This window comes from Aspergillus eucalypticola (assembly GCF_003184535.1).
Source record: "Aspergillus eucalypticola CBS 122712 chromosome Unknown BO83scaffold_15, whole genome shotgun sequence".
In the NCBI taxonomy this organism is placed as follows: domain Eukaryota; kingdom Fungi; phylum Ascomycota; class Eurotiomycetes; order Eurotiales; family Aspergillaceae; genus Aspergillus; species Aspergillus eucalypticola.
In genome coordinates this window covers 101,396-125,523 of record NW_020290289.1, presented here as the reverse complement: position 1 = coordinate 125,523, position 24,128 = coordinate 101,396, and the positions used below count along the sequence as shown (strand labels likewise).

General features: G+C 49.2%; 6 protein-coding genes across 6 annotated transcripts; 4 read left to right on the top strand and 2 right to left on the bottom strand.

The window, feature by feature from the left end:
- Positions 1-35: 35 nt before the first annotated feature.
- On the bottom strand, positions 36-6,389 carry BO83DRAFT_314652 (NACHT domain protein; the record flags this gene model as incomplete). The annotated part of the gene is made up of 5 exons (XM_025527590.1): positions 36-3,161; positions 3,237-5,143; positions 5,195-5,470; positions 5,530-5,863; positions 5,931-6,389. 5 exons carry the CDS (start codon positions 6,387-6,389, stop codon positions 36-38), a joined length of 6,102 nt encoding a protein of 2,033 aa, XP_025387173.1.
- Positions 6,390-9,813: 3,424 nt separating this feature from the next.
- On the top strand, positions 9,814-10,843 carry BO83DRAFT_427799 (short-chain dehydrogenase; the record flags this gene model as incomplete). Its single annotated transcript, XM_025535370.1, has 5 exons — positions 9,814-10,026; positions 10,089-10,195; positions 10,257-10,541; positions 10,639-10,774; positions 10,829-10,843. The coding sequence occupies 5 exons, from the start codon at positions 9,814-9,816 to the stop codon at positions 10,841-10,843; spliced, it is 756 nt and encodes a 251-aa protein (XP_025387172.1).
- A 1,678-nt stretch (positions 10,844-12,521) lies between these two features.
- On the top strand, positions 12,522-13,681 carry BO83DRAFT_362514 (arylamine N-acetyltransferase family protein; the record flags this gene model as incomplete). Its single annotated transcript, XM_025529514.1, has 1 exon — positions 12,522-13,681. One exon carries the CDS (start codon positions 12,522-12,524, stop codon positions 13,563-13,565), a length of 1,044 nt encoding a protein of 347 aa, XP_025387171.1. The 3' UTR covers positions 13,566-13,681.
- Positions 13,682-17,410: 3,729 nt separating this feature from the next.
- Positions 17,411-19,221, top strand: BO83DRAFT_314903 (alpha/beta-hydrolase; the record flags this gene model as incomplete). Its single annotated transcript, XM_025527599.1, has 4 exons — positions 17,411-17,603; positions 17,664-17,949; positions 18,024-18,250; positions 18,329-19,221. 4 exons carry the CDS (start codon positions 17,411-17,413, stop codon positions 19,219-19,221), a joined length of 1,599 nt encoding a protein of 532 aa, XP_025387170.1.
- A 420-nt stretch (positions 19,222-19,641) lies between these two features.
- On the top strand, positions 19,642-21,264 carry BO83DRAFT_408816 (aminotransferase family protein; the record flags this gene model as incomplete). Its single annotated transcript, XM_025534084.1, has 3 exons — positions 19,642-19,732; positions 19,811-20,402; positions 20,470-21,264. 3 exons carry the CDS (start codon positions 19,642-19,644, stop codon positions 21,137-21,139), a joined length of 1,353 nt encoding a protein of 450 aa, XP_025387169.1. The 3' UTR covers positions 21,140-21,264.
- An 85-nt stretch (positions 21,265-21,349) lies between these two features.
- Positions 21,350-22,704, bottom strand: BO83DRAFT_438045 (kinesin family protein; the record flags this gene model as incomplete). Its single annotated transcript, XM_025536058.1, has 1 exon — positions 21,350-22,704. Exon 1 carries the CDS (start codon positions 22,691-22,693, stop codon positions 21,350-21,352), a length of 1,344 nt encoding a protein of 447 aa, XP_025387168.1. The 5' UTR covers positions 22,694-22,704.
- Between the last annotated feature and the right edge of the window lie 1,424 nt (positions 22,705-24,128).

The following is a 24,128-nucleotide window of genomic DNA, read 5'->3' as shown; positions in this document are numbered from 1 at the left end:
CACTTTTGCTCCATCGCCAATCCTGTGAGATGAGCTTAGACGGCAATCGCCAGGCGCTCATAGAAGCCGACTCCCTGGTTCTCAATGCCAGTCGAGAGAAGGTCATCACTAGCCTCAGCACGACCGGAACCGAACCGCTTAAGGTTCCATTTGTCGATTCCGTCAACGCCCTTCAAGTCGTTGGAGTAGGTACGGAACAAGTCATTGTTGAGGCGCTCGTACTCGGAGTACTCCTTCGGCCAGTCGCCCAGGCGCTCAACTGCAAGCTTCAGCAGGTGGAGGTGCTTCCGCACAAACTTGCCTTCCTCGTCTGCACCGACTCCGGGGCTGGAGGCGGGCGAGGAGAGTCCGGAAAGGACGCCTCCCTCCATCTCCGACGCGGACACCGAGGTCGGATCGATGAAGTAGCGCAGCGCATTCTCGTGCACCGCCGCGGCCTTCTTGTAGTACCGGTATGCCAGTTCGCGACGGTCCTTCTGGTTCTGGTATCCCTGGGCCACGCTGGTGTACATCTGGGAAAGCAGGACTGTCATCTCCACCGTGCTGGAGTGACGCGGTCCCTGAACACGCGCGCAGTTGTAGACAATGTCCTCGGCCAAGCGGATGGCAGCCGTGTAGTCGCCAATGAGGTAACGAGTAATGACCAGCCAGCGGCCAAGAGCCAAAGTGTACTGGAATTGTTGCTGAGAAACCTCCTGGTCGTTCTCGGCATTCCAGATCTCGTGAGTATCCCGGGAGTTCCAGAGCGAGGTGAGGATCCAGGCCAAGGTGTGGTAGTCATGCTGCTCATCGAGCACGCCAATCAAGCTCTCCAGATTCACAAGATCCAACTGAGCCATGTCAATGTTGTGGCTCTGGAAGTAATCCAGCGTGTCGCGCATTATGGTGCCTGACACGTTAAGCATTTCCTTGCGCGTGGAGGCTGGGGGTTCTCCCTTGATATCGCGACCGGCAATAACCAAGCCAAGCTTGAACACCAGCTTTAGAGTCGATTCCGAGGAGTAGCCTTGGTGGGACCAGATGTAGCGGAATGCAGTCAAAGCCAGGTCGCATGCTGCCTGATAATTGCCCGATGCCAGCAACTGCGTGGTCCGGTTGTAGGAAGCGATGGCCACCGAGCGGACAAGATCCCGCGACTTGTGAGTACTGAAATACTCTAAGATAGTCTCAGTGAACACTCTAGCCTGATGTATGTTCAGCTTCAGGCTGCTACCCTCGGTGTTGAGGAAGTAGTTGGAGAACTGCTCGACAACACGGTTGGCAGCGGACTGACGGTTCCGTGACACCAAAAATCCGTACAAACGGGGGACGGTGGCTGTCAACGTCTGTAGGCTAGTGCTCTTGGAGCTGATTTCGGACTGGAAGCGCTCCATGAACAGATACTCCATGGTAAGCGTAGAGTAAATCTCATTCAGAGTGACAGTAGAATCTTCGCGGACGCGGAGGCTGTACTCAACCTGAGCCAAGAAGGCCAGGTTCTCTCGTTGACTGGAGGTGATATCGAATCCGAAGAGAGACACGTTGGAAGAGTCCTTCAGGATCATCTGGCGATAGAGCTCCTGACTCAATTCCTTAGCTCGGTGGATCTCACCCGCCTCAATGTAGCCGGACACAATGCTCTTTGCTGCCGCCGTCAACTGGGTGGCAGAGGTCTGTGAAGTCAGGATTTGAGAGGTCGCTTCCTGTAAGATCGAAACAGTCTGGTGAGTTTCCCCACGCTTCGTGTACAAGGAAGTAAGCTCCTCCATCTGAGACAGCGCCTCCTCATGCGCCCATCCCTGGGTGGACCGGATGGAAGACAAGTGGCGGGTGCGGACAGACACCCAGTTCCGCACTTCTGACTCGGTCATGGACGAGAATTCCTTCTGAACTTCAACTTTCTCTGATTCGGTCATAGTGTCCAGTGTGGCACGAATATCATCATAGTCAATTTCCACCTCGGTGGACCTAGTATCAAGGAGGGTCTTGTAAAGCTGAATTGCCTCATGTTCATATTGCTTGGATTCCTGGCAGATATGGGCCAGTGTCTTGGTCGCTTGGATTGTAATCGTAGCAGTGGAGCCAAACAGACTTATGCACGACTTACGATACTGGACAGTCACATCATGAATAGAAGCAGTGTCGCTCTGAACCATGCGCAGGCAGTGGACATAGCGTTCATAAATGGTCTGCACAAAGGCTTGGTCCTGAAGCTTCGGACTGATCTTCGGGTTTTGGAGCGTGTTGAACAACACGCGGCAGGGCTTCAGTGCATCACTGTACCGGCCTTGATTCAAAAGCTCCGTTGCAACCACAAGTAAGGGCTCAAATGCATCTGGGTGGCAGGTCTCGGAATCCTTGTTCAGAATAGAAACTATCTGGCGGTAATAGTCAACAGCCACGGGCCGGGGACGGGTGAGCTCCGCCAAGGTCCACAACTCCTTCAGGACGGTAGGGTGACTTCCACCATAACGCTTGGTGTAGTCCTGGAGCTTGTCCTGATGAATAGTGATCACCTTCTCTGTTTGAGAGGTACGTTCGTACAGACGCAACAGGCTAGTCGTCACTCTCTCAAGTAGCCTATCGCCGGCGGGTCGGTCACGCCGAACAGCGCGATAGAGACGCACCCGGATGTCTTCTTCCTTGAGCTGATAGCGTCTGGACCGATAGCAGTTGCTCAGACGCTCTGTTAGCTCGATAGCCCTATCTAGATTTGTCGAGGGAAGGACGACGTCATCCAGAGAAGGGGCGAACAAGGCCGGCCAAACGCTGCGCAGAAGCCGTTTCAAGATCTTGGTCGCATCCTGCCACCGGTGCTGCGACAAATACAGTTCTAACAGCTTGTTGGAAGCCTTGACGGTAACTTCGTCGGTACTGGAAGAATGGTACACAATCTCCTCGAGGCTGGACTCAGTCTGGAACGACTCGAAGCTAGTGCTCTGCATGATTTCCCGACTAGTGGACCGGATGTATTGCTCGGCTTCATGGTAGGTGGAGCTTTGCCGAGTGCTGTTCCGGGCGATGTGCTTGAACACATTGAGAGCTACTCGGGACAGCCCAACCGATTTCATGAGGTGCGCGACTTCGAGGAAATGAGACACTACTGCCTCTGAGCTTGAAGTAGTTTGCTCATATTCCTCCCAGAAGCCCTCAAGAATGGAGGCTGCCTCGGATTCTCGCGTCTGCGACTTGAGAAATTTGGAATAGGCTATCACTGCTCTCACATTCCTCAACTCCCATTCGCTAGAACGATTGACCCGGTACTCCTTGCTGGTGTGCTGCCAGAGCTCAACATAGAGGCTTTCTGCCTCCCTCCAATGTCCCGCAGCCACGGCCTTCTCCGCCCGACTGAAAAGGCTTTCGACATCCACAGTCTGAGAGATCAGTTCGTCAGTTTCAATGTGTTCCCAAGTGAGGGTTTTGCCTTGGTCGTTAGTGTCTTCACGACCGCGGATGTGAACCAGCAACGACCCGTCGACCTGCCGAGTTGTACTGTGATTCTGTGTGTGATGCTTTTCTGTCGTGGTTTGGAGCCATGTTTCAATTTCCTTGGCTTTGTGTTCTTCCTTGATGGAAATGTAGTGCTGGGATAGCTGGGTCAAGGTGGATGTCACTATGGTGCTTGTGGCTCCGTAATGGATCTTGTAACATTCCACAAGCAGCTCGAGCATCTGAACACGCTTAATCATGACGTCCGTCTTAGACTCGACGACCTGGTCTGCAGTGGTTTCCAAGTAGAACTTGGTCATCTGCATTGTGATGAGGTGGCTTTCGGACAGCACATCTTTACTGATCACCGCCGCATCGTAAAAAATTTGACTAACCTGGGCAGGCAGGCTATCATGAATACGTCGATAGAATATGGCCTGGCACAGGATGGCTTGCAGGGTGGTGGGGTGAGTGGTGGTCAGGATCTGGCGGTAGAGACGCGTCTGGGTCTCGTGCAGTGACTTAAGCGCTGGGGTTGACTTGCCCTCCCATACAGTCATCTCCAACAACGGCACTGTGGGAGATGTCGGAATCACTGATCTTAATTCATTTCCAGCTGTGGCAATTTCCTTGTCAGTGGTGCAACCATACGCCAGACTGGCGTGGTTCACCCAGTACCGAAGGGCGAAGTCCAGAAGAGGGTGCTTGTCCAGATAGGTCTGAGCAACCTTCTCATCCAGGGGACTCAAAGACGGGTCATGACTCTCATTCACGGCTTGCTTGGTGTAGAGCAGAAGCCTCTGCGTCAAATCGCTGTTTCGGTTCTTGATGGCCGGAAGGAACTTCTCCCTGGCAAAAATGTCCAGGATGGCAGAGCGGATCTGTCCATGTCTGAGGAAGACCATGTTATTCTGGATAAACACCAACGACGCAACAGGCTTAAGGGTATGCTGGATATCAATCTCTCGCTCGGTATACGAGGCCTTGTTCAATTCAATCGACACCAGAGATGTTAATTCGCTCTTGCTGAGTGGGCGAACCGCAGTTGCGAGCCATGTTAAGATCTTCTTCCCATCATCATTCAACTTCGAATGCACAGACTGGGAGACCAAATCGGTAACACTGTATCCCGCGTTGGCTATACTTTGGATAGACCTCGTCAAAGAATTCGCATTTGTTGGATGCTCATCCCGAACACGCTTGGCAGCAAGCTTGGCCCACAGGAAGGAGCCCTGTGATGCCTCTGCGATTCGGGTCACATTGAGCTCTTGGTCATCTTCGGACATATAGTTGAAAGCGTGACTCTGTTGCAAGATTTTACGTGCCACGGCAGCAATATCATCGAAGACCAGCTCTGGAGTGACGTTCACCGTAGTTTGGGATGGGAATTGACTCGGCTTCTGGGAGCCGAAGACAATCAGTTTTACGTTACCGGCGTTCTGAACAGCCTCCTGGAGCTTTCGTAGCAAAGGTGTCTCGCCGCAACTAGCCTCGTCAACACCATCGACGACCAGAACAAGTTCTTTGGCATTCTTGAGACTGGCATTGAGGGAATTGCCCAAGGCGTTCCAGAGAATATTGTCATACGCATCTTCGTCAACAGTTCTCTGGCTCCGCTCATAAGCATCGGCTAAGATCTGGTACAACCTCACATTGCCGATGCGTTTGCCGAACAGCTGGGACAGGATCGTCTTCGCAATAGCCCGCGGTGTAGTATTCGCAGCCACCCTGCCATCTATATGGTATATTAGACACGCTCAATACCATATGATTTAGGTGTACTCACTAATTGGCGCAAAGATTGGCTTGTAGGTAACACCTCCGACCGGATGCTGTAAATGGTCGTTGATGACCGTTGACAGGATTGATTTACCGGATCCCGGCTTTCCTACGAAGGAAAGGACTTGCTGGTTGCTTTTGAGAAATCTGGTCAAGTACTGAGACACCCAGAGACAGGTTGATTCTTCGCGCTCCTGAGCAAAATGAGCAGTGTTCTCGGTGATATTTGTGAGAGCTGGATCCTCTGGCTCAAGCCAGCTTCTGATAGTCTTTATCTCGGTCACTGCGGTGGTTACCGTCAGTAATCTATCTCGCCGATCTATATTGAGGGTTTTCACAGACCTTTATCACCGTTCAGACCCTCGCGGACAAGTTGGTGTCTCCACATCAGGTCAGAGACGGTCTCGCAGCGACTGTGAAAGCTGCTGAGCGACTCGGAAAATTGATGGCAGATGTCAATTTCCACCGTCTGGGAATTCTGCAAGGCGCGGTTGAAGTGGCTCGCAACGCCAGCAACCAGAGTAACAAGGTCAGCCAATGCCAGAATCAGCTGGTCCTTGATATCTTTGGACACATCGAAAAGCTCCGTTCGGTCCAACAAGTTGCCGAGTCCAGTCGAGCAGCGGTAAAAGAACCCGAAGAGGTCCTGAAGGGCGGACGCATTTTGCTCTCCGAGCTAAAAACCGTTATCAACAATCCGTTATATATTTGTGATGATAGAATGTGAAAGGCCTCACACATACCTCCAGTAGATTAGCACAGTACACGTAAGCCAGCTGAGCCGCTGTGTGGCTGTCGCCAGCGAAGTGTCCAATGGCTGAATCGAAGGAATGCAGACGTCCCACGAACAAAACAGCCCAGACCAGGGCCTTGTCGTAGCTGCTTCCCTCGGGGGGTAGCTTCCTCATACGTTCAGCTCGGATCCAGTTCAGCAATGTCTCATAGTCGGCATCGTTGATTTTGGATGCTATCATTGCATCGCTGCTCCGTCGGGTGAGTGTGTTAACCACATCAGCTAGTGCAGTGTTACCACTGCTGCTGACTCTTCTCGACACATGTCTGGAACTTCCAGATTGAAAGCTACTGTTAGAATAACTCTCTTGCTCGAGAATATTTGAGGCCTGACGCCTGCCGAAGATAGAGCTCGCAGACAGGGGTGACCCAAAGGTGTAGTGCACATTAGGTTGGAAGGAGGTAGCCATTTTGGGGATGCTTTGATTGGATTATTAATGAAACGGGGTCGAACAGAAATATTAAGTACTTAAATGATAAAAGGCTAACAACAGTATGAGCTGAACGTCATCTGAAGGTTAGAAAGTCTCTTGAGTGATGAACAATCAGACAGATGTCGGTTTAACCTCGGTTGGTTATCACACAATAGCAATTAGGCTTGTATTTTTCAACGCGAACTTGTATTATGATTCTCGAACAATCAGAGTACATCGTGCTCATTTTTATATCTTCCATAGCCTCATCTTCACGGGGTCTCCGTATTTCTCTCACCCAATGCAAGACGTCAACATGAGGTAGACCAGAACTCAAAGGTAGCTAGCTACCCCAGCTTGGAGTAGCAAAGATCCGACATGACCAGTTAGATCTACGATGGAAGCTAAAGCTCCCCACTCCAGGTCCCGATCTACGATGGGCTGGCTGGGGAAGCTCTTCTCCCGCGGACTCATCCGATCGTATATTGGTTGGTATAGCTGTTGTGTAACGACATGACTGCTGTCAAGCCATGGGTCAATAGCGGCCAAGCCGAAGCTGGGACGGAAATGCAACAATGATTGGTGACTTGATCAACGAAGGTAAGCTTTCAATTGGGGTTGCTCCTAGTAAACAGCCTTTGAAAAAGTGGAACAATGGCGATCCGACCGATCGCTATGATGGCCGGAAACGATCAGCAGAGATGGATTTGTCGTAAGTGGGTATCTGAGGAGACCTACCTGAAATGTTATAAATAAAGGTGCAACGACAGGCCTTTCGGGGTGCCCGACAGGGAGCAATGTAACAGCGTTGGAATTGGCTGGTATGGTTTCTGATATGCTACACTGCTGCTCCTAATCGAATCAGCCGGTCGACCACCGTTCATTTTGGCAGTTTTCTCATAACCCTCTTCCTTCGGCAGCAACAGCGCCAAAGTCTAAAGATCATGCAAGCCCTTCGCCTCGCACAAGCCACAAGAGCAAGAGGATGAGTAAAACTCTTCTTGGCCCATATTCCATTGTCTTCGATACATCATAGGGCATTATTGTTGTTCATCGGACAACGTCACCCCAACAGATCGGAGAATTCCGTCGAATCGGGGCTGCGCGGCAGTCCGACCAAGATTACGGTTCAGTGGGGCATCACCGCATGCGGCGCCCTCTCGTCCCACTGGAACCCTCCATGACAATGAGACTTGACATTTGTAATTCTTGAAAACTTAAGCTTCCGTTGTGCGCCATAGTAGCCCTTGCATGACTGGCCTAACTTTGATTTTGCTCGGCGTGAATCCTTGACGCGACATTATTGCACATGGCAGCTGGCTACTAGTGAAGTTCTGAGTGTGGGTCGGAGCCTTCGTGCCTAGTGCCATCTATCTAGTATCTAGCTGTAAGTGACCTGGATGACTTACTCTTCAGTCCGTGGTGGGCTAGAATACCATGTGGGAAAGCTAATCGAAGATTCACGAGGCCGCTGAGCTAGAATTGATCGACCCAGTCACTTGCAGTGGTAGCATTCATGATCGGGCACCCCGTCGGAGTAGAGCCGTGGTAGTTCAGTAAGCTAGATGCCTACCGATACTCTTGTTCAAACGGTTGATTTCCTGTTTCGCGTACCAGACGTCTAGGATGGCCTCAATTCGGTGGCGATTGCCTCGTGAGTAGAAGTGGGTCTTTTCAAGTCGCTCATATATATTCAGCCCAGAACCGTGCGATATTTGAAAGTCAGCGCGTACTAGTGCTACAACTGAAACGTACCGGACCATGGTAGTAGAGCTTGTCGAAAATAGAGTGAAAATGCTATATATACTACCTTCTATTATACTTGAAGTTTGATGCTCTCTCCAGAGACAAACAGTACTCATCCTCTCCATTGTGAGGATCGCTAACTAGTAATCACGTATGTTAATTAACTAAACAACGTTCGCGCGGGCCACACGGTCAGGCGGGCCACCCTGGTATCCCATATAGGAGATGACTTTTTAATTCTATTATATATCAACCATGACTACTTCTTAAGAAGCTCTACATTGTAGACAGATTATATAAATATTTTTATATGACTTAACATCTATACAGAACAATTTTAATCCTTCTAGATTTTGGTGGTTGAGATATATTGTGGCTAAAAAAGTATCTTTTGTCTAGTATTACCAAATGGCCTGCCTGACCGTGTGGCCCGCGCGACCGTTGTTTACGTTAACATAAATCACAATCGCGTGGGCCACACACACACAGTCAGGCGGGTCACCCTGTAATACCATATAATAGATTCTTTTTGAATCAGATATCTCAACCATCAAAAGCCTAAGAGTGTTAAAGCTTAATATATAATCTATAAGTAATATACTGTAGATACCTTTCAAAATCTCTAGAAATATATATATAATAGCATTTCATATTACAATACCTGTATTTTGCCCGTATTATGTAAGAAATCAATATATCTTATATAAAAAAATTACAAAATCTCAAGAAAAAAGTGTACTATTTATTCCATCTAAAATCTATGTATAAAGTTAGAGTCTCTCAAACTCTGTATCGGCTGAGATATCCTAGAATGAAAAAGGTATCTTTTATATGGGATAGCAGGGTGGCCCGCCTGACTGTGTGGCCCGCTCGACTGTTGGTTACGTTAACTAACTATCCCGGCCTAATCGGGTAAAAGTGAATTTTCGGCCGCAATACAGCACGTAATCAAAATATTATAAACATTCTTTACAATCTACTTTGATATCCAACCTATTGGCATGCAAAACGAATGCTTTTATTCTCTGTCGGGATATATCAGCGACTGAGATTGTTTTGAACGTCCAAATTAGGGCATAGATGATCAGAATGCTCCAGGAGCTTTGAGTACTACAGCCCAGAAAAGTCTCTTTGACATCAGGATTAAGACGGCAGAAACAATGCGGGAAGTTCTGATTAAAGGAATAAAGGTTAATATTGCTCAGCCACCAAAGGTATAAATGCCACCAACCTTTGCAATGCTACGACTACTAAATAGAAGATTAGAATTGATAGATCTTTTTGGTCTTGGTCCAAAAGTTTACGATATCTTCGTCAGTAGTAAAATATAGCTTGGCGCATTCCATCCGTACACCCTGTGGATGATGCCGGTGGGTTGGCGTCAGAGGGAGAGGCATGTTTGCGTACTGGTAGAAGTTGCGGGGGCCGATTGAAGTTGGAGATTGACTCCCTATCTGCGGGTTTGCCCTTATCCATTCATTCCCTCCAACTTTACTCCACCGCTTTTCCACTTTCGGCAAAAGATACGCTCATCCTCTCACCAGGATAAGACCAGCGTGTCGGGCAGCAGGTCGAGTCGAAAAGAAGCTCATCCATGTTCGTAATCTCATTTCCTTTTGCAGTTCTGCCCGCCGTTGACACCCGCATATCTATCCTGCTACGACAATCGATCAAAATGACCAGAACATGGGTTGTCGTGGGTGCATCAAGAGGAATCGGCCTGGAGTTTGTTCGGCAGCTAGCAAGCTCTGGAGAACAGGTTATCGCCGCAGTACGCAGCCTATCAAGTGCTGAACAGCTCTTCGGATTGCTTTCCCAATATACTCGGAATGGTGCTCCACTAATCACCGTAGAGGAATGCGACGTTACGAAGCCTGATAGTATCGATGTGAGTTGAACGTTAAGGCATATCCACTAGTGATAAGGGCAAAAGATGACACATGCAACTAGGACTTTTCTCACAATGTCCAAAAGGCCGTGCGAGATGGGGGGCTACGATTAACGAATGTCATTCTGAATGCTGGTATCAACCAGTATCCGAATCGTGCTACAGAGATGTACGCCTATCGCCCTAAGACACGTATATAGCCTTTGCTCACATGGGCTGTTATATACTAGCTCTTTCCAGTCCTTTACTCACCACTTGCAAACCAACACAATTGGCCCGATAATTGTCGCCCAAAGGATGCTTTCCATCGACCCGACCACGCCGTTAGAGAAAATCATATTTATTTCCTCTGATTCCGGTTCAGCGAGCCAATTCCGAAGCCACGAAGACGGATTTGCCGTATATGCGGCGACTAAAGCAGCCCTCAATCAATCATTGAGGCACATGGCGGCGGAAATTTCGCGGAAGGGTGTCCGGACGTGCGTCCTGGCGCTGCATCCTGGCGAGGTGGAAACGTGAGTACCCTTGTTATAGACTATTGATTTTCAACTGCCCTGGTTACTGGTTATGTTTGCCTGAAGTGAGATCTGTTGCGCTAATATGTTGCGGCAGTGATATGGCGAATGTGGAGTTGGATTGGGTAGTGGAAGGTGTGATCCAGCCGAGAGAGAGCGTGGAGGGGATGCTGAGGGTTGTTGAGGAGAGAGGTGAAGGAGACAATGGGACATTTTGGTGTTGGGATGGGAGGGTGAGTATAAGCGCAATCATTCGTCTAGACCAGGGCCTTTCTAATAGTAAACAGAGTCATCCATGGTGATAGCTTGAAGATGGAATGTGATTTTCGTTGGTGACTTCATCAAACGAGTTTTGCCGTAGCAATGTCAGGAAGTATAGATCATATGCCCGTGCAGTTAGAGTAGTTTTACGTGCCAAGCAAATTAACATTTTTATTTGCATAGAGAAGGTAGGAAGTCCTAATACGTATCGTAGTTAGTGTCTCCCTGTTCTATGTGCTCTGAGGTTGATAGCGTTTTTTAGAATGTTTCCAACGATGTAGCAGTAGGCAAGGGTGAGAAGGCGAACATCTGATCAATAATAAATTGGCGAACTTCTGCAACTCTTCCTTCATAGTACCGATGCCCTGTTACATTGGCTTTGCTTAGTAGCATAGACTTCTTGGTGCCAAACTCTTATTCAGCTACACATGGGTAGCTTATCAGTAAGGGTTATGCCTAACACTGAACAGATGATATGAGAATGGTACTATGTGACGGAGAAAGGAGCTTGTCGACATATAGTACGACTTTAAGGCGTCAGTCTGCTGTTTTGAAAGGTCCGGGTATGTGTGCCCTTCAACATGTAGGATGAATCTTGTGCACTCCCAAAGCTAAAACTCAGCAACAACCGGGAATGAGGCGGGTTACAGGTTGGTAGATATTTACTTCAGTGTATCTATTTACCCCTATGCCAAAAATTCAAACCTGCAAGGTATTCGTGTTCACCGTGATTCCTTAAGGTGGTTCTCCGAAACCCAATGGTCAGAGGCTCACCGACTCAGCCCTGTTGGCTTCTAATCCACCCAACCCACTCGCGCACCATACACATATACGCATTACGATTCATGCCTCAATCAAGAAACTCGCCAAAGAGTATCGGAGCTTGGAGCCCGTCCCCCCGGCAACAAGCGGCGAGTCGGCGGTCTGGCATGCAACGCCTGCCGCTTGCGCAAGTCTAGGTATGCTAACTTACTGCAGAGTAGATTGGCGTTCGTGGCAGATGCAAGGGATAGCGCCCTTCCCGCTCATCTTGCACGTCACCTGGATTGGGTTGCCTCTACTGTACAAACCCAGGTAATTTGGTCACCAACATCATTGTAAGCAAGGGTTACTGGTCTGTTGATCACAAGCTACAGCAGCTCAATGGTGTGCTTAGGGGACACCTCTCGCCATGCCCAGCCAATCACCCATGCCGCCCTACGAGCAGCACCCCTACGCAGAGAGCAGTGGCGCGTGTTAGCGGTCTGGCTGCTGGCAGGCTGTAGTTAGGTGAAGAGGCTGGAAGTAATATATCCATTCCAACGGTATTAGTCGAGCAATAAGAGAACCAATAGGAATTCAAATCCAGGTTTTCAGAGCCGTAAGTAAGGGACTCTAATTTTTTGCCTTCTAAAATGCCACATGATGCTTTAGCTAGGAGCAAATTGGTCAGTGGTCGATGACAGATCTACTACTAAGAATGCTGGCTTACTTTTATTTCCCCAAATCTCCTGGCCCGCGTTCCACGGATTTATAAGTATCACCTGTACCCTGGATAAGTCTAGTGAGAAACTTTTCGAACCACCACTCACATTGCCCACGGATATTTGGTCTGGCCACTCAAGATCTTAGAACAGCTCTGAATATCCCTCCTCCCCCCCCCCCCCCCCCCCCCCACCCGGGCGCCCCCAAGCTGTATACGATCTTGATATCATCTGTGACTGGTCCGACTAACCCGCCATGTCGTCCAACCCTGCGCCCACTGTCCTTACTCAGCTTCCGCTCGGAGAGGGCTCCCGTACTCGCTACAGCGATGTCGAGTTGCGTGACTACTTCGAGTGCATTAAGCTCCCACAGAAGTATCTGGACTCACCTGTGCTAAAAGACGCCACCCAGGCCAGAACCAAAGAGCATGGGCTGCCCCTGCTGCAGGCTCTGACACGCTACCATACCTGCAATGTGCCTTTCGAGAATCTCGTACTGCATTATTCCACACATAAGACAGTCACACTTGACCTGTCGGAGCTCTACACCAAGATCGTTCGCCGCCGGCTTGGCGGGCGATGTATGGAAAACAACACCTTTTTCGCCACCGTGCTTCGCTCCATCGGCTATGAGGTACGCAACTGCGGAGGTCGCGTGGCGCGGGCAATGAGTCCCTACCCAGAGGTCCGGCGCAATCAGAGCAACACTTACGAGGGGTGGAACCACATGCTCAACCTTGTTCGACTGGATGCGGAGTGGTACGTTGTAGATGTCGGCATGACCAAGGGTCCCAACCTTCCATATCCGCTGCGCGACGGATTCCAGACGACCAGCATCGCCCCACGTTTGATTCGTGTGCAGTTACGCCCTATACCCGAGTCGTATGCGAGGCATTCTGCCAATTGCACCGGACCACCGAGGATGTGGTGCTTCGATGTCTGCTATAACCCAGCAGATGACGCCAAGAAAGAGTGGTTGCCAGTCTATTGCTTCACCGAGACAGAGTTCTTGCCCCAGGACTACGAAGTCATGTCCTGGTTCACATCGACAAACCCGCGATCCTGGTTCACCAGATACGTCACCTGCACGAAAATGCTCATGGACGAGGATAATGAGGCGATAGTGGGCAATGTCACCTTGTTCCAAGACACGGTGAGAGAAACAATAGGCGCCAATACTAAGGTTATCAAAGAATGCAAGACAGAAGATGAGCGCTTACAAGCGCTGGCTGAAATCTTTGACGTGCATTTGACAGATGAGGAGAAGAAGGCGATTCCGAACGATCGGAAATCAGCATAAAGTCCAGGATGAGCGTACCCAGGCGATACTACTTGTTTCGCTCTCTATTAAAAGCAAAAGGAGATATATTGTCTTGTTAGATGTCTCGGTTGAAACTGCTTCTTCCCGGGAGCCCTAATGATACCTAAGTATTCGTGGTAAGCGCATACCCACTTGCGCAACATTATATATATTTCTTCGTTCCTCTGTTTGATTACTAAGATCCTGATGGACGAGTCCAGGGTTGTCGCTGGTAGGCCTTCCGCCATAGCTGCTTAGTCCTAGCTAGTGTACGTGTCAAGTCTGCCTTCCCTACTTATCGAGAGTGGAATAGTTAGGAGGTTGGCTTCGTGTTCGATATATCACCTTTAATTATAATATTTTGCACTACATATAGTAATATAAAGAGAAGACAAGTACATACGACCACAGGGTGTGGAAAACAGGGCTTCCCGTCCGCTCAGCCGTACTTAAGCCACACGCCGGGAGGTTAGTAGTTGGGTGGGTGACCACCAGCGAATCCCTTCTGTTGTATGTTTTTATACTTTCTTACTTTTTTTTCATAAATATCTCTGCTAGTCAGGCTGCTTCGTTTCCATGCTTTCCTTCTTGCCCACAAATTCTTCAAGTAACACATCTGCAGTAGGCCCGCCTGCTGGTACTTACTAGCGATGATCGGTCCTATCAAGTATATTGTAGTGATGATGCTTGCACGTTAGTGTTATATTGAAATCCACTCCTCTCACTGCTTTGGGGTCTGTCCCGCCAAAGTCCTCCACGTTGTGTAACCCACTGAGCGGCGAAATCCGATGCCCATCGTGATGACATAATCTATAGCATTCCATGGGCCTGAGGCCTACCGCCCGATTTCTCAACATGCCATATCGTGGCATCATGTCGCAACAGTCATTGTCGGCATCCCCGAGTCGGTGCTGCGATGCTGGTCAGTGAGTTTCCCGAGATATCACCATTTGCCCCGCCCAATGGATGCACCTAGATGCTACATACCGACATACTTACTGAACAACTCACAATAATACCCGCTCCAGACCTTTTTCATCCCAATGGCGATCATCGTTGATGCAACAACATACTTAGTCGTCTATCCTAGCATGCCTTGAATCTGGGTTTCAATGCAGCTAGTCTAGGCCAGATCCTCATCAGAGACCTTGTGTGAACGTGCAGACAGTCCCATGTGACTGGCCAGTCACCCTTACAAGATTCAGATGATTAACTCCGGGAAGTGTCCTTCTCTACCCATGGCAATTTTACAGAATGCCTTCATTGATACTCAACTGTTACAAGTGGTTTTCATGATCCCTGACATCCGAAGACATTTCAGAGGCTAGCCAAGTGCATGAGAAAAACCGCCGACACGATGTGCCATTGGATGCTACTGTTGCTCATATACCTCTCGAAATCAGAATTATCATCGTCGATATGATCTACCGGAGCCCTCCACCCTGTTACCAACGCATACAAGACACTCGCCACATACTACTGGCCTTTCAATGGAGAATTTCCGTTTCATACTGGCAGAAGCTCTGCAACACAACACTTAGATTCAAGGTGCAAGACATAATCGAAGCAGGAACACCAATTGATTGGGCCTATTCCTGTCACGATTTAATGAGCTATTGTTGCAAAAAGTCTGGTACTGCCATAGTGGACTACGTTTTCGAGGCCGGATTCTGCATCTTACTGAACGTATAATAAGGCACAGCCTTTCGGAAAGCGTCTAATCATACAGTATGCGTTTTAAATACAAGCGCAAAGACTTATCATATTGTTGCTCCGTAAATCGCGCTAATAGGAGCAGCCCTAGTCCTTAAAGAAACGGAATGATGTCTGCCTAACAGAATTCAAAGCGTACCTAAGTCAAAACTTTGGTCTAGTTATCCGGGAATACTGGACTCGGCTAGCCAGCCAGGCCAAGATTTACTTATTCGATAAAACAATCAATTTTCGTAGCCCCTTTATCAGACTACCAACTGATTTCATTAGCCTCGTCGGCTTGGATTCCGTGAAGCTATACACGTAGGTAAATCTGAAACATCTTTCAAGAAAACGCAACATTTCCTCTGGAAAAACCAGGGAACATGGATAGGAAAGCAAAGAGACGAAGTATGAAAATGTGAATTCATCGCCTAAGGTACCCAACCTTGACAGTTAGACCCTTCAAACTGGGCCACAGCCGAGTGCCCCCCGCCACCGAGTCGAGGTTAGAGTACGCGTGGCCTGCGTGGGGTGAAGTCGGGATGTTTACGGAGTTATGATGGAGTTAAGAAGTAGTAGTCAGCGCTGATCTTGATGGTGACAGCGGGAGGTAGAAACATTCTGACCCATATTGTTGCCCATCTTGTATGAGAATGAAGAAGCGAGAAAATGAATGTAAGGAAAGACACTGTCGCGACTTTACCTTTTACTGAACGAATTTTGATTAGATCTGGAACAAGTAAGAGTTAAGTGAGCAATCCTTGGTATGAAGAAAAGGGAAAGAACAAGACGTAAAAACATTATTCTCCTGAATAATATCCGACCTTCTCTGGATAAGGGGTCGAGTTTCCCTTTTAGGCACCTCAAAAAGAACCCACTGTCAATCCTCCCAAGACCTGTCAATCTCAAGCATTGAAGTTGGGTGCCGAGAACCCCCCGAGAAACCGAGATCGGAGGATGATATGATTGATATGATGCCTGATTGATATGATCGTCGACATCGACCCATCGGCTTGGTGTTTGCCGATAAGTTTGCCGTAGCAGAGGCTACGCTGCCGCCGATCGTCACATCAAATGCAGAAACCATGTACGGATTGAGTCAGTCGCCCTAGTTAACTATTAACAATTGGCTTGACGTTGAGGTGGATGTTACGCGTATTATCTAAGCGGGCGAAAAATCCCCGAGGGACCGGGACTACCAAGTTTCCGCTTCTTGTCTGGGGAAAGCGCGTCGATTTCGTACCGCATTTGCACAGGGTCCAGTGGGGAATCTAGGGTTACGATCACGACTCGGCCTCAAATGAGAAATGACGAATTCGGCTCCATCCGCTGCGTGCTGATTACAAACACAGGACTAATGACCCTGAAAAGATCCACCAAGGATTTACATTTGTCTGTGACCAAAACCCAGTTTCATGCATACATATGTTCAAATTGCACCCGACAAACAGATTATTCACAGGTGAATTGGAGAGAGACTAACTGAAGGTTGACCTAGAATCTCTTCTCCATGCTATAGTTAACTAACCTCGATTGGTAAGCAGAATTTAGGACTGGGGAGTTCATGCCAGAAAGTTGAGTAAGGAATCGCCGATGGGCTCAATGATCCGCGGCTATTGACCGGCTTGCATTTCTTGGCGCTACAAAGAGAAAACCATTTGCATCGTTGGTTGACCAAACTCGGTTCAGATCGGCACCGTCTTCGACCAGCTAGACTATATGGCGGGGACTAACCAAATTGTCTAAGCCACTTCCTTGCCAAGCGAGTGTCTTCGACTTTCTTTTTTCTGCAAATGCGTCTGGCTAGTTAATAATTACTAGACTGACTGATTGCTCGGTTCCATGCCACAAGGGATCGGGAAGCCGAAAAGTGCGCTATTGCACCCAATCTGTAAAGAAGCTGTACGATGCAGAACAGACCCATCTTTAGCCTTCGGTTGCTCCAATCATGACATGGAAACTATCGGAAAATAAAATCTGAGTTCAATGGATCTGTTTCGTCGCTAGAATATCGGAGTAAATGGGCCCAACCCCTAGCCATCGAGTTCGACGGAGGAATTCTTCTTGTTGGGTACAAGATTGACCTGATACCCTTGGCCGCTGAACATCATCTTCTTCTGTCAAATTCTGTTGGCTGACTTTAATCCAAAATGAAGGTTTTAGCTTCATCTGCAGTGACGGTTGCTGCTGCACTTCTGTTGATCAACGGTGCAGAAGGAACTCAATCTGAACGAAGCCGGGCTGTCGCTCATTTTTCTAAACGTCGTCCAACATATCGTGCTGCCACCAGAGCTCAGTCTAGCAACACTTCTGACTACCGCTTCTTCAATGATAGGACCAAACGTATGCATTAAACTGTCCCTGAACTTTATTCATGACTGACATATGGTAACCCCTGGATAGCCCACTTGGTGGAAAGCTTACCTGATGTGCACTTCGATCTGGGCGAGATGTACTCAGGGTCGATCCCTATCGATGACAGCAACAATGGTTCTCGATCTTTGTTTTATATTTTCCAACCTAAGATAGGCGAACCATCGGACGATCTTACCGTTTACCTCAACGGAGGGCCAGGCTGTTCCTCCGAACAAGGCTTCTTCCAGGAAAATGGGAGGTTCACATGGCAGCCTGGTACCTATGCACCCGTCATTAACGAATATTCTTGGGTCAACTTGACGAACATGCTATGGTACACTTCTGCCCAAGGATGTCAATTGGACGCATGCAGCCTGTACTTTACGTGACTAACTTGAGGTGATAAAGGGTTGACCAACCAGTCGGGACCGGGTTTTCTGTAGGCAATGTTACAGCGACCAACGAAGACGAGATTGCCGCCGACTTTCTCAACTTCTTTAGCAAATTCCAAGATCTATACGGAATAAAGAACTTTCGCATCTTCATAACCGGTGAGAGCTACGCCGGTCGATATGTTCCCTACATTTCGTCAGCAATGCTAGATAAGAACGACACCACGCGTTTCAATTTGAGCGGTACGAGCCCCATCTGCCCATAACCATTACCGCCATACGCTTAGTGGACTCCTTCTTGACTCTTCAACGCCCCTCTAGGAGCCCTCCTCTACGATGCCTGCATCGGCCAATGGGACTACATCCAAGCCGAGCTCCCTGCCTACCCCTTCGTCAAGCAGCACGCTTCACTCTTCAATTTCAACCAGTCCTACATGAACGAGCTCGAAACCACCTACGAAGAATGCGGCTACGAAGCATACTTCGATGAGTACTTTGTCTTCCCTCCAAGCGGCATTCAACCTCCCAAATACATGAACTACTCCGAGTGTGACATCTATAACATGATCTACTACGAAGCCTACAATCCCAACCCATGCTTCAACCCATACCGTGTCATTGATGAATGTCCACTTCTCTGGGATGTGCTGGGCTGGCCGACAGACCTAGCCTACGAACCTGCACCCTCTACATACTTCAACCGCGCGGATGTGAAGAAGGCCCTGCACGCCCCACTGGACGTGGAATGGGAGCTCTGCAGCACTGACCTCGTCTTTGCTGGAGGTGATTCCGACCCCGGTCCGGAGCAGCAAGGGGACGACTCACCCAACCCCACCGAGGGGGTTCTCCCGCGTGTTATCGAGGCGACCAACCGCGTGCTCATTGCAAATGGCGACTGGGACTATCTGATCATTACGAACGGCACCCTCCTCGCCATCCAGAACATGACCTGGAACGGCCAGCTGGGTTTCCAGTCTGCACCTGCCACACCGATCGATATTAAGATGTCGGATCTCCAGTGGCACGATATCTTTGAGGCCCAGGAGGGATACGGAGGGTTGGACGGGCCGCAGGGAGTTATGGGCGTACAACACTATGAGCGCGGGTTGATGTGGGCGGAGACTTACCAGTCAGGGCATAAGCAGCCCCAGGATCAGGGCCGCGTGTCATATCGCCATTTGCAGTGGTTGCTGGGTCAAATTGAGACTCTTTAGTTTCCCACTTCGGAATAACTGAATTCAGATTGACTTGGTTAAGGTTTGGATTTCCCCGGACATGGGTCTCCTCTATATCATGTTACAATGATTTTCAAAAGTTGGATGGGCCATCCGCCTGTCATTCTTTTCCAGTGTCCTCTCCCTACCTACCGTCTACCTTCAGCAGATATAAGGCGTGCCTTTTAGTAAAATTATGGCATGGCGCTAGAAGCTAGAGAAATTGCGTTTGGTATCTGCATCTAATTACTGGCATTAGACCAATGGAGCTAATAGCGGTTCCTGCCCCGAGTGCGGTAGAGATACTGCCGCAGTCGTTTTGCCGAGGCCGACCAGCATCTCCGCAACTTTGAGTCATCGCAAGGAATCATCTAAATAGTACCTAGTTAATCACTATCAACCATTCCACACAACACGAAAATGGCTTCCAGTGATGCATCTATCGTTCCCTTTGGGGCAATGATGCGTGAGCAATTTCTCTTCGACCCTAAGTTCCTAAATCTGAACCACGGTAAGAACGCCCACTATAATAGAGCTTACCGACCGTTGTAGTAACAAACATTAACACAACCACGCCGATAAACTCCAGGCTCATTTGGAACGTATCCTGCCGCAGTTCGCACCGCCTTGCGCCATTTCCAGGATCAAGTTGAGGCGCGACCAGATCCATTCATCCGCTACACCACCCCCAAAGAACTAGATGTCTCTCGGGAGGCGGTCGCCAAGCTGTTGAATGTTCCCCGGAGCGAGTGTGTCTTCGTCAAGAATGCCACTACGGGGGTGAACACCATCCTCCACAACCTGCCATTCAAGTCAGATGATGCCATTATCTACTTTGAAACCGTCTACGGGGCTCTTGAAAAGGGTATTGTATCTTTTATCGAATCTAGGGCCGCTCAGATTCGTAAAGTCCGATATGAACTGCCGATTAGTCACGAGGACCTGGTGGAGCGCTTTCTCCAGGTTGTTCGGGAAGCGCGGAGCGAGGGATTGAATGTGAAGCTTGCTCTCTTTGATGTGGTGACTAGCTTACCCGCTGTGCGGTTCCCTTTTGAAAGGCTCACTGAGGTTTGTCGAGAAGAGGGCATTTTGAGTTTGATTGATGGTGCACACGGTATTGGACAGCTGCCGTTGGATCTTGGGAAACTGCAGCCGGACTTCTTCACGAGTAATTGTCATAAGTAAGTTTGCTGAATTTCGTTCCCGATAACCCTCCAAGAGTGGGACTCATATGCATAAACTCGATAGATGGCTGTTTGTCCCCCGGAGTTGCTGTGTGCTTTATGTCCCAAAACGCAATCAACATCTTATTCGAACCACCATTCCCACCTCCTGGGGCTTCATCCCGTCCGAAGACTCTCCCGCGACGGCTCCTTCCGTCATGAAGAGTGACGATTCTTCAAAGAGTGCATTTGAGAGTCTTTTCGAATTCGTTGCTACCAATGATGATACGCCCTACTTCTGTGTTCCTGCTGCGTTGGAGTTCCGCAAGACGGTCTGTGGTGGTGAAGCCCGTATCTACGAATACCTAGAAAGATTGGCAAATGAGGCTGCTGATATTGTTGCTGCGACGCTTGGAACCGACGTTATGGAGGAAAGGGGCCTACAACCGGGGGAGCAGAGCAATCTCAGACGATGCGCCATGACCACTATCCGGTTACCATTCACTTTTAGGGAGGATTTGGCAGCTTCTGATTCTTCTGCTACGCTTTTGAAAGCTGATGAGGCTGGCGCAGCGGTCAGGTGGTTCCAAACCACTTTGGTGGAGGAGCATGGCACATTCGTGCCCCTTGTTGAGCACGGGGGCTGGCTGTGGGTGAGAATTTCTGCCCAGGTTTATCTTGAGCGGAAGGACTTTGAGTGGTTGGCTGAAGTCCTCAAAGTGCTGTGCCAGCGATACAGGACTGAAAGATGTTAGCGAATACAAATGAGGCGTGGGAGAAAGTAGGCCATTGAGCGTTCGGTAGCAGCTTTACATAGATCTGGAAGCGTTTGTATTTCCAGCCACATTCCTAACTGTGGAAGTGCAGTACACCATACGAGGGACTAAATTCATATATACCGATCTACGTAATTATTTTATGTAAGCTATCAAGTAGATGGATGCAACCGTCTTTCTGCTTAGACTCTAACGAACTCCAGCCATTCCAATCAGATTGCCATATTTCAGCGTATCAATCGTTGCGTTATACTGCTCCGACGAAGGCGACGTGGTCAGGATCATCGCCGAAACTCCATCATCGCCGCCCGTGACAAAGTGTTCGCGCAGGACCATCGTCAGCGGCGATGACCGGAACGGAATCCGGGCCTGCTTCCGGGCCATAGCCCGAATGACTTCTTTCAAGGCAAGAAGATCAGTGTTGATCTGTCTGCTCTCCTGCTGCTCCTGAGGCGTCTGTTTTGTCTGCATTGTGGACACGGAACCCTTGTCGTGACAGTACTCTGAGCCGGCAAGATCCACAAACACCATCTTTCCACCCAGGCAGGCATGGGGACAGGTCTTCTTCACTTCTAAAACATACTCTTCCGCCTTCTGGACCCGCAATTCGTATTCGGCTTTCTTTGCCTCGGCCTCATCTATCGCTTTCTGATTGAGTTGGTAATCCGGATTCGGAACATACTTTCCATCCGGTGTCTGAATTATGGCCTTCATGTTCTCCTCGATGTAGATATCAGTTGCGCGTTTTCCGATCAGTACCAGTTCGGATTGTCGCTCAACGACGGCATCCTGTGCATCGAGTAGTTCTCTCGTGACAATCTCAACTTCAAACACAGCATGTGTCCGGGAACTCTGGTCATGGATTGTCGATGTGCCCGTCGCCCTACTCTGGATGCCTGCCAGCAGCTGAGCATGGAACTCCTCAAAAGTAAAGCATGGCTTGGTAACGATAGGCCGCACGCGGACTTTCCCATCGGCGAGGGCTTCCGTCTCCCCGCGAACGTGGGTTTTCCCGTCAGCGCCTTCGCGGATATGGCACTTGCATCTGTCGTTGAGCAGGTCAAAGGCAATGTTTTTCCGCAGCTCGTACATGCGGAGGCCTAGGAGAAGCGTCTCATTCTCCTTGGCATTGTCATTTAGTTGGTATAGATGCTCGTAGAGCGTTCTTGCAGCTGATAAACAGAGTCCGAACTCGTCTGGCTGTTCAAAATCATACCCGATGATGGTGTGTGATTTCCCACTGCCCGAGTGTCCGTAGGCGAAGAAGTTGCAGTTTTGCCCGCTCAATACCTGGGGGAGAGTGGGTGCAACGACATGTTCGAAGACAGTTCGGTTGGAGTCATCTGCGTTGAATATCTCGGTAAAAGCTGAATCGCTTTTCCAGGGGCGAGAGAGTTTCTGGGATGGTGGTGGTGCTAATGCGATCGTGGTGTTTTGCCCGGGATTGGAGGCCTGTGTTCGAGTGATTTCAGGGGCAGACACTTCCGATGGCAGTGGAGGACGCCAGCGAGTGAAGACTTTGATGGGGGGCATTCTCAGATCACTTTTTTTTTGTTAATTTAGAACGAATCTTAATACTGGATTGAAAGTACCCTCAACCCCCGATCAAAGTAGTCTAGCTTGTACCCAGCCATATTACTAATCAGTCTGCCTTGAAACTGGCCGGCTATACGGGGCTTTGACAGGCTCTCCTAGACGGCGGGGTCAGTGCGTAAGATCCACATCTACACCAGTCCGTTGTGCTCATGACAACGGGTTACAACTGAATCCTCTCTTCTTTCTCGACCATGAAACGATGGTCATACCTCGAGCTAGCAATATTTATCTGCGACAATAATTGCTTGCGCGCTTTGATATAGAAATAAATATTTAGGGTTCATGCACTAGTCCCTCCAGTCACTGAGTCACTGGCCCACATCTGATATTACGTTTCTCTTGATAGACGTTTCTTTTGCTGCTCGAGAAGCATCAGCTGCATCTTAAGATCTTGCAGTGCATGATCGTCACGCGTCAGTTCTGGAGCAGTGAGTGACCCGCCAAGCTCATCCTTGATTTTCCTTCTCTTTTGTGAGCTAGCGGCACTCTGTTCATCGCTGACAGTCGAAGAGCACCGACCCTGACAATGGCGAACGACACAATTGTAGAACTCCCGCCACGAGCGAACGGATGTATTGCAAATTAGACAGAAACGAGGATGAGGCTCTTCTTGTCGGGACTTGTCTATTTCCTTTCTGCTTAACCGCCTTCCATGTTTCGTGGTATAATGATGATGAGCTTGGTCAGCTCTCCTGGCAATCGGCTTGCGTGCAATAGCAGCAGGGCAATGAGGATCAGTGCAATAATAATGAAACTGAACGGCATGTTTATAACTTATGTGTCGTCTGAGTACAGTTCTCTCTGTATACGAGCGGCTTTTCTCAGGACACAGCCGGCAATACCACTCAGAGTGGAGGGAGGGCACAGTCTGAGGCGAGGCGATTTCCGGCGACAGTGGCCGTCGTTGACTGTCACCATTTGTTGGATAAAACCCGGCAATCTTCAAGCTCGGCTCCCCAAGTGGTTCCTTCTGCTTGTCTTGACCTCGAATTTCATGGCCATATGACCATGTGGCGCCTGGAGTGTGTGCACGGGAACCTGGGTTTCGAGGTTCGTTGTTCTGAAAATCACCCTGTTTCACAGCAGCTCCACCGGTAGCACTGGGGGCGTGTGGGTGTCTATGAGCAATTCTGCTCACAAGGAGTTCGACTACTGTCTTATGACCGTAATAGGATGCCCAGTCGAGCGGGGTTTGACCTGTTTGATCGAGTGAGGATACTTCAACGCCTTTCTTCAATAGGAGCTTGACCACTCTCTCGTGACCATTATCTGCCGCCCACGATAAAGGAGTCCGCCCAATCTCGTCCTTGGAGTCTGGATCAACAGAGTGTACTAGCAGGATCTGTACCACTGCCTCGCAGCCGTTATAGGC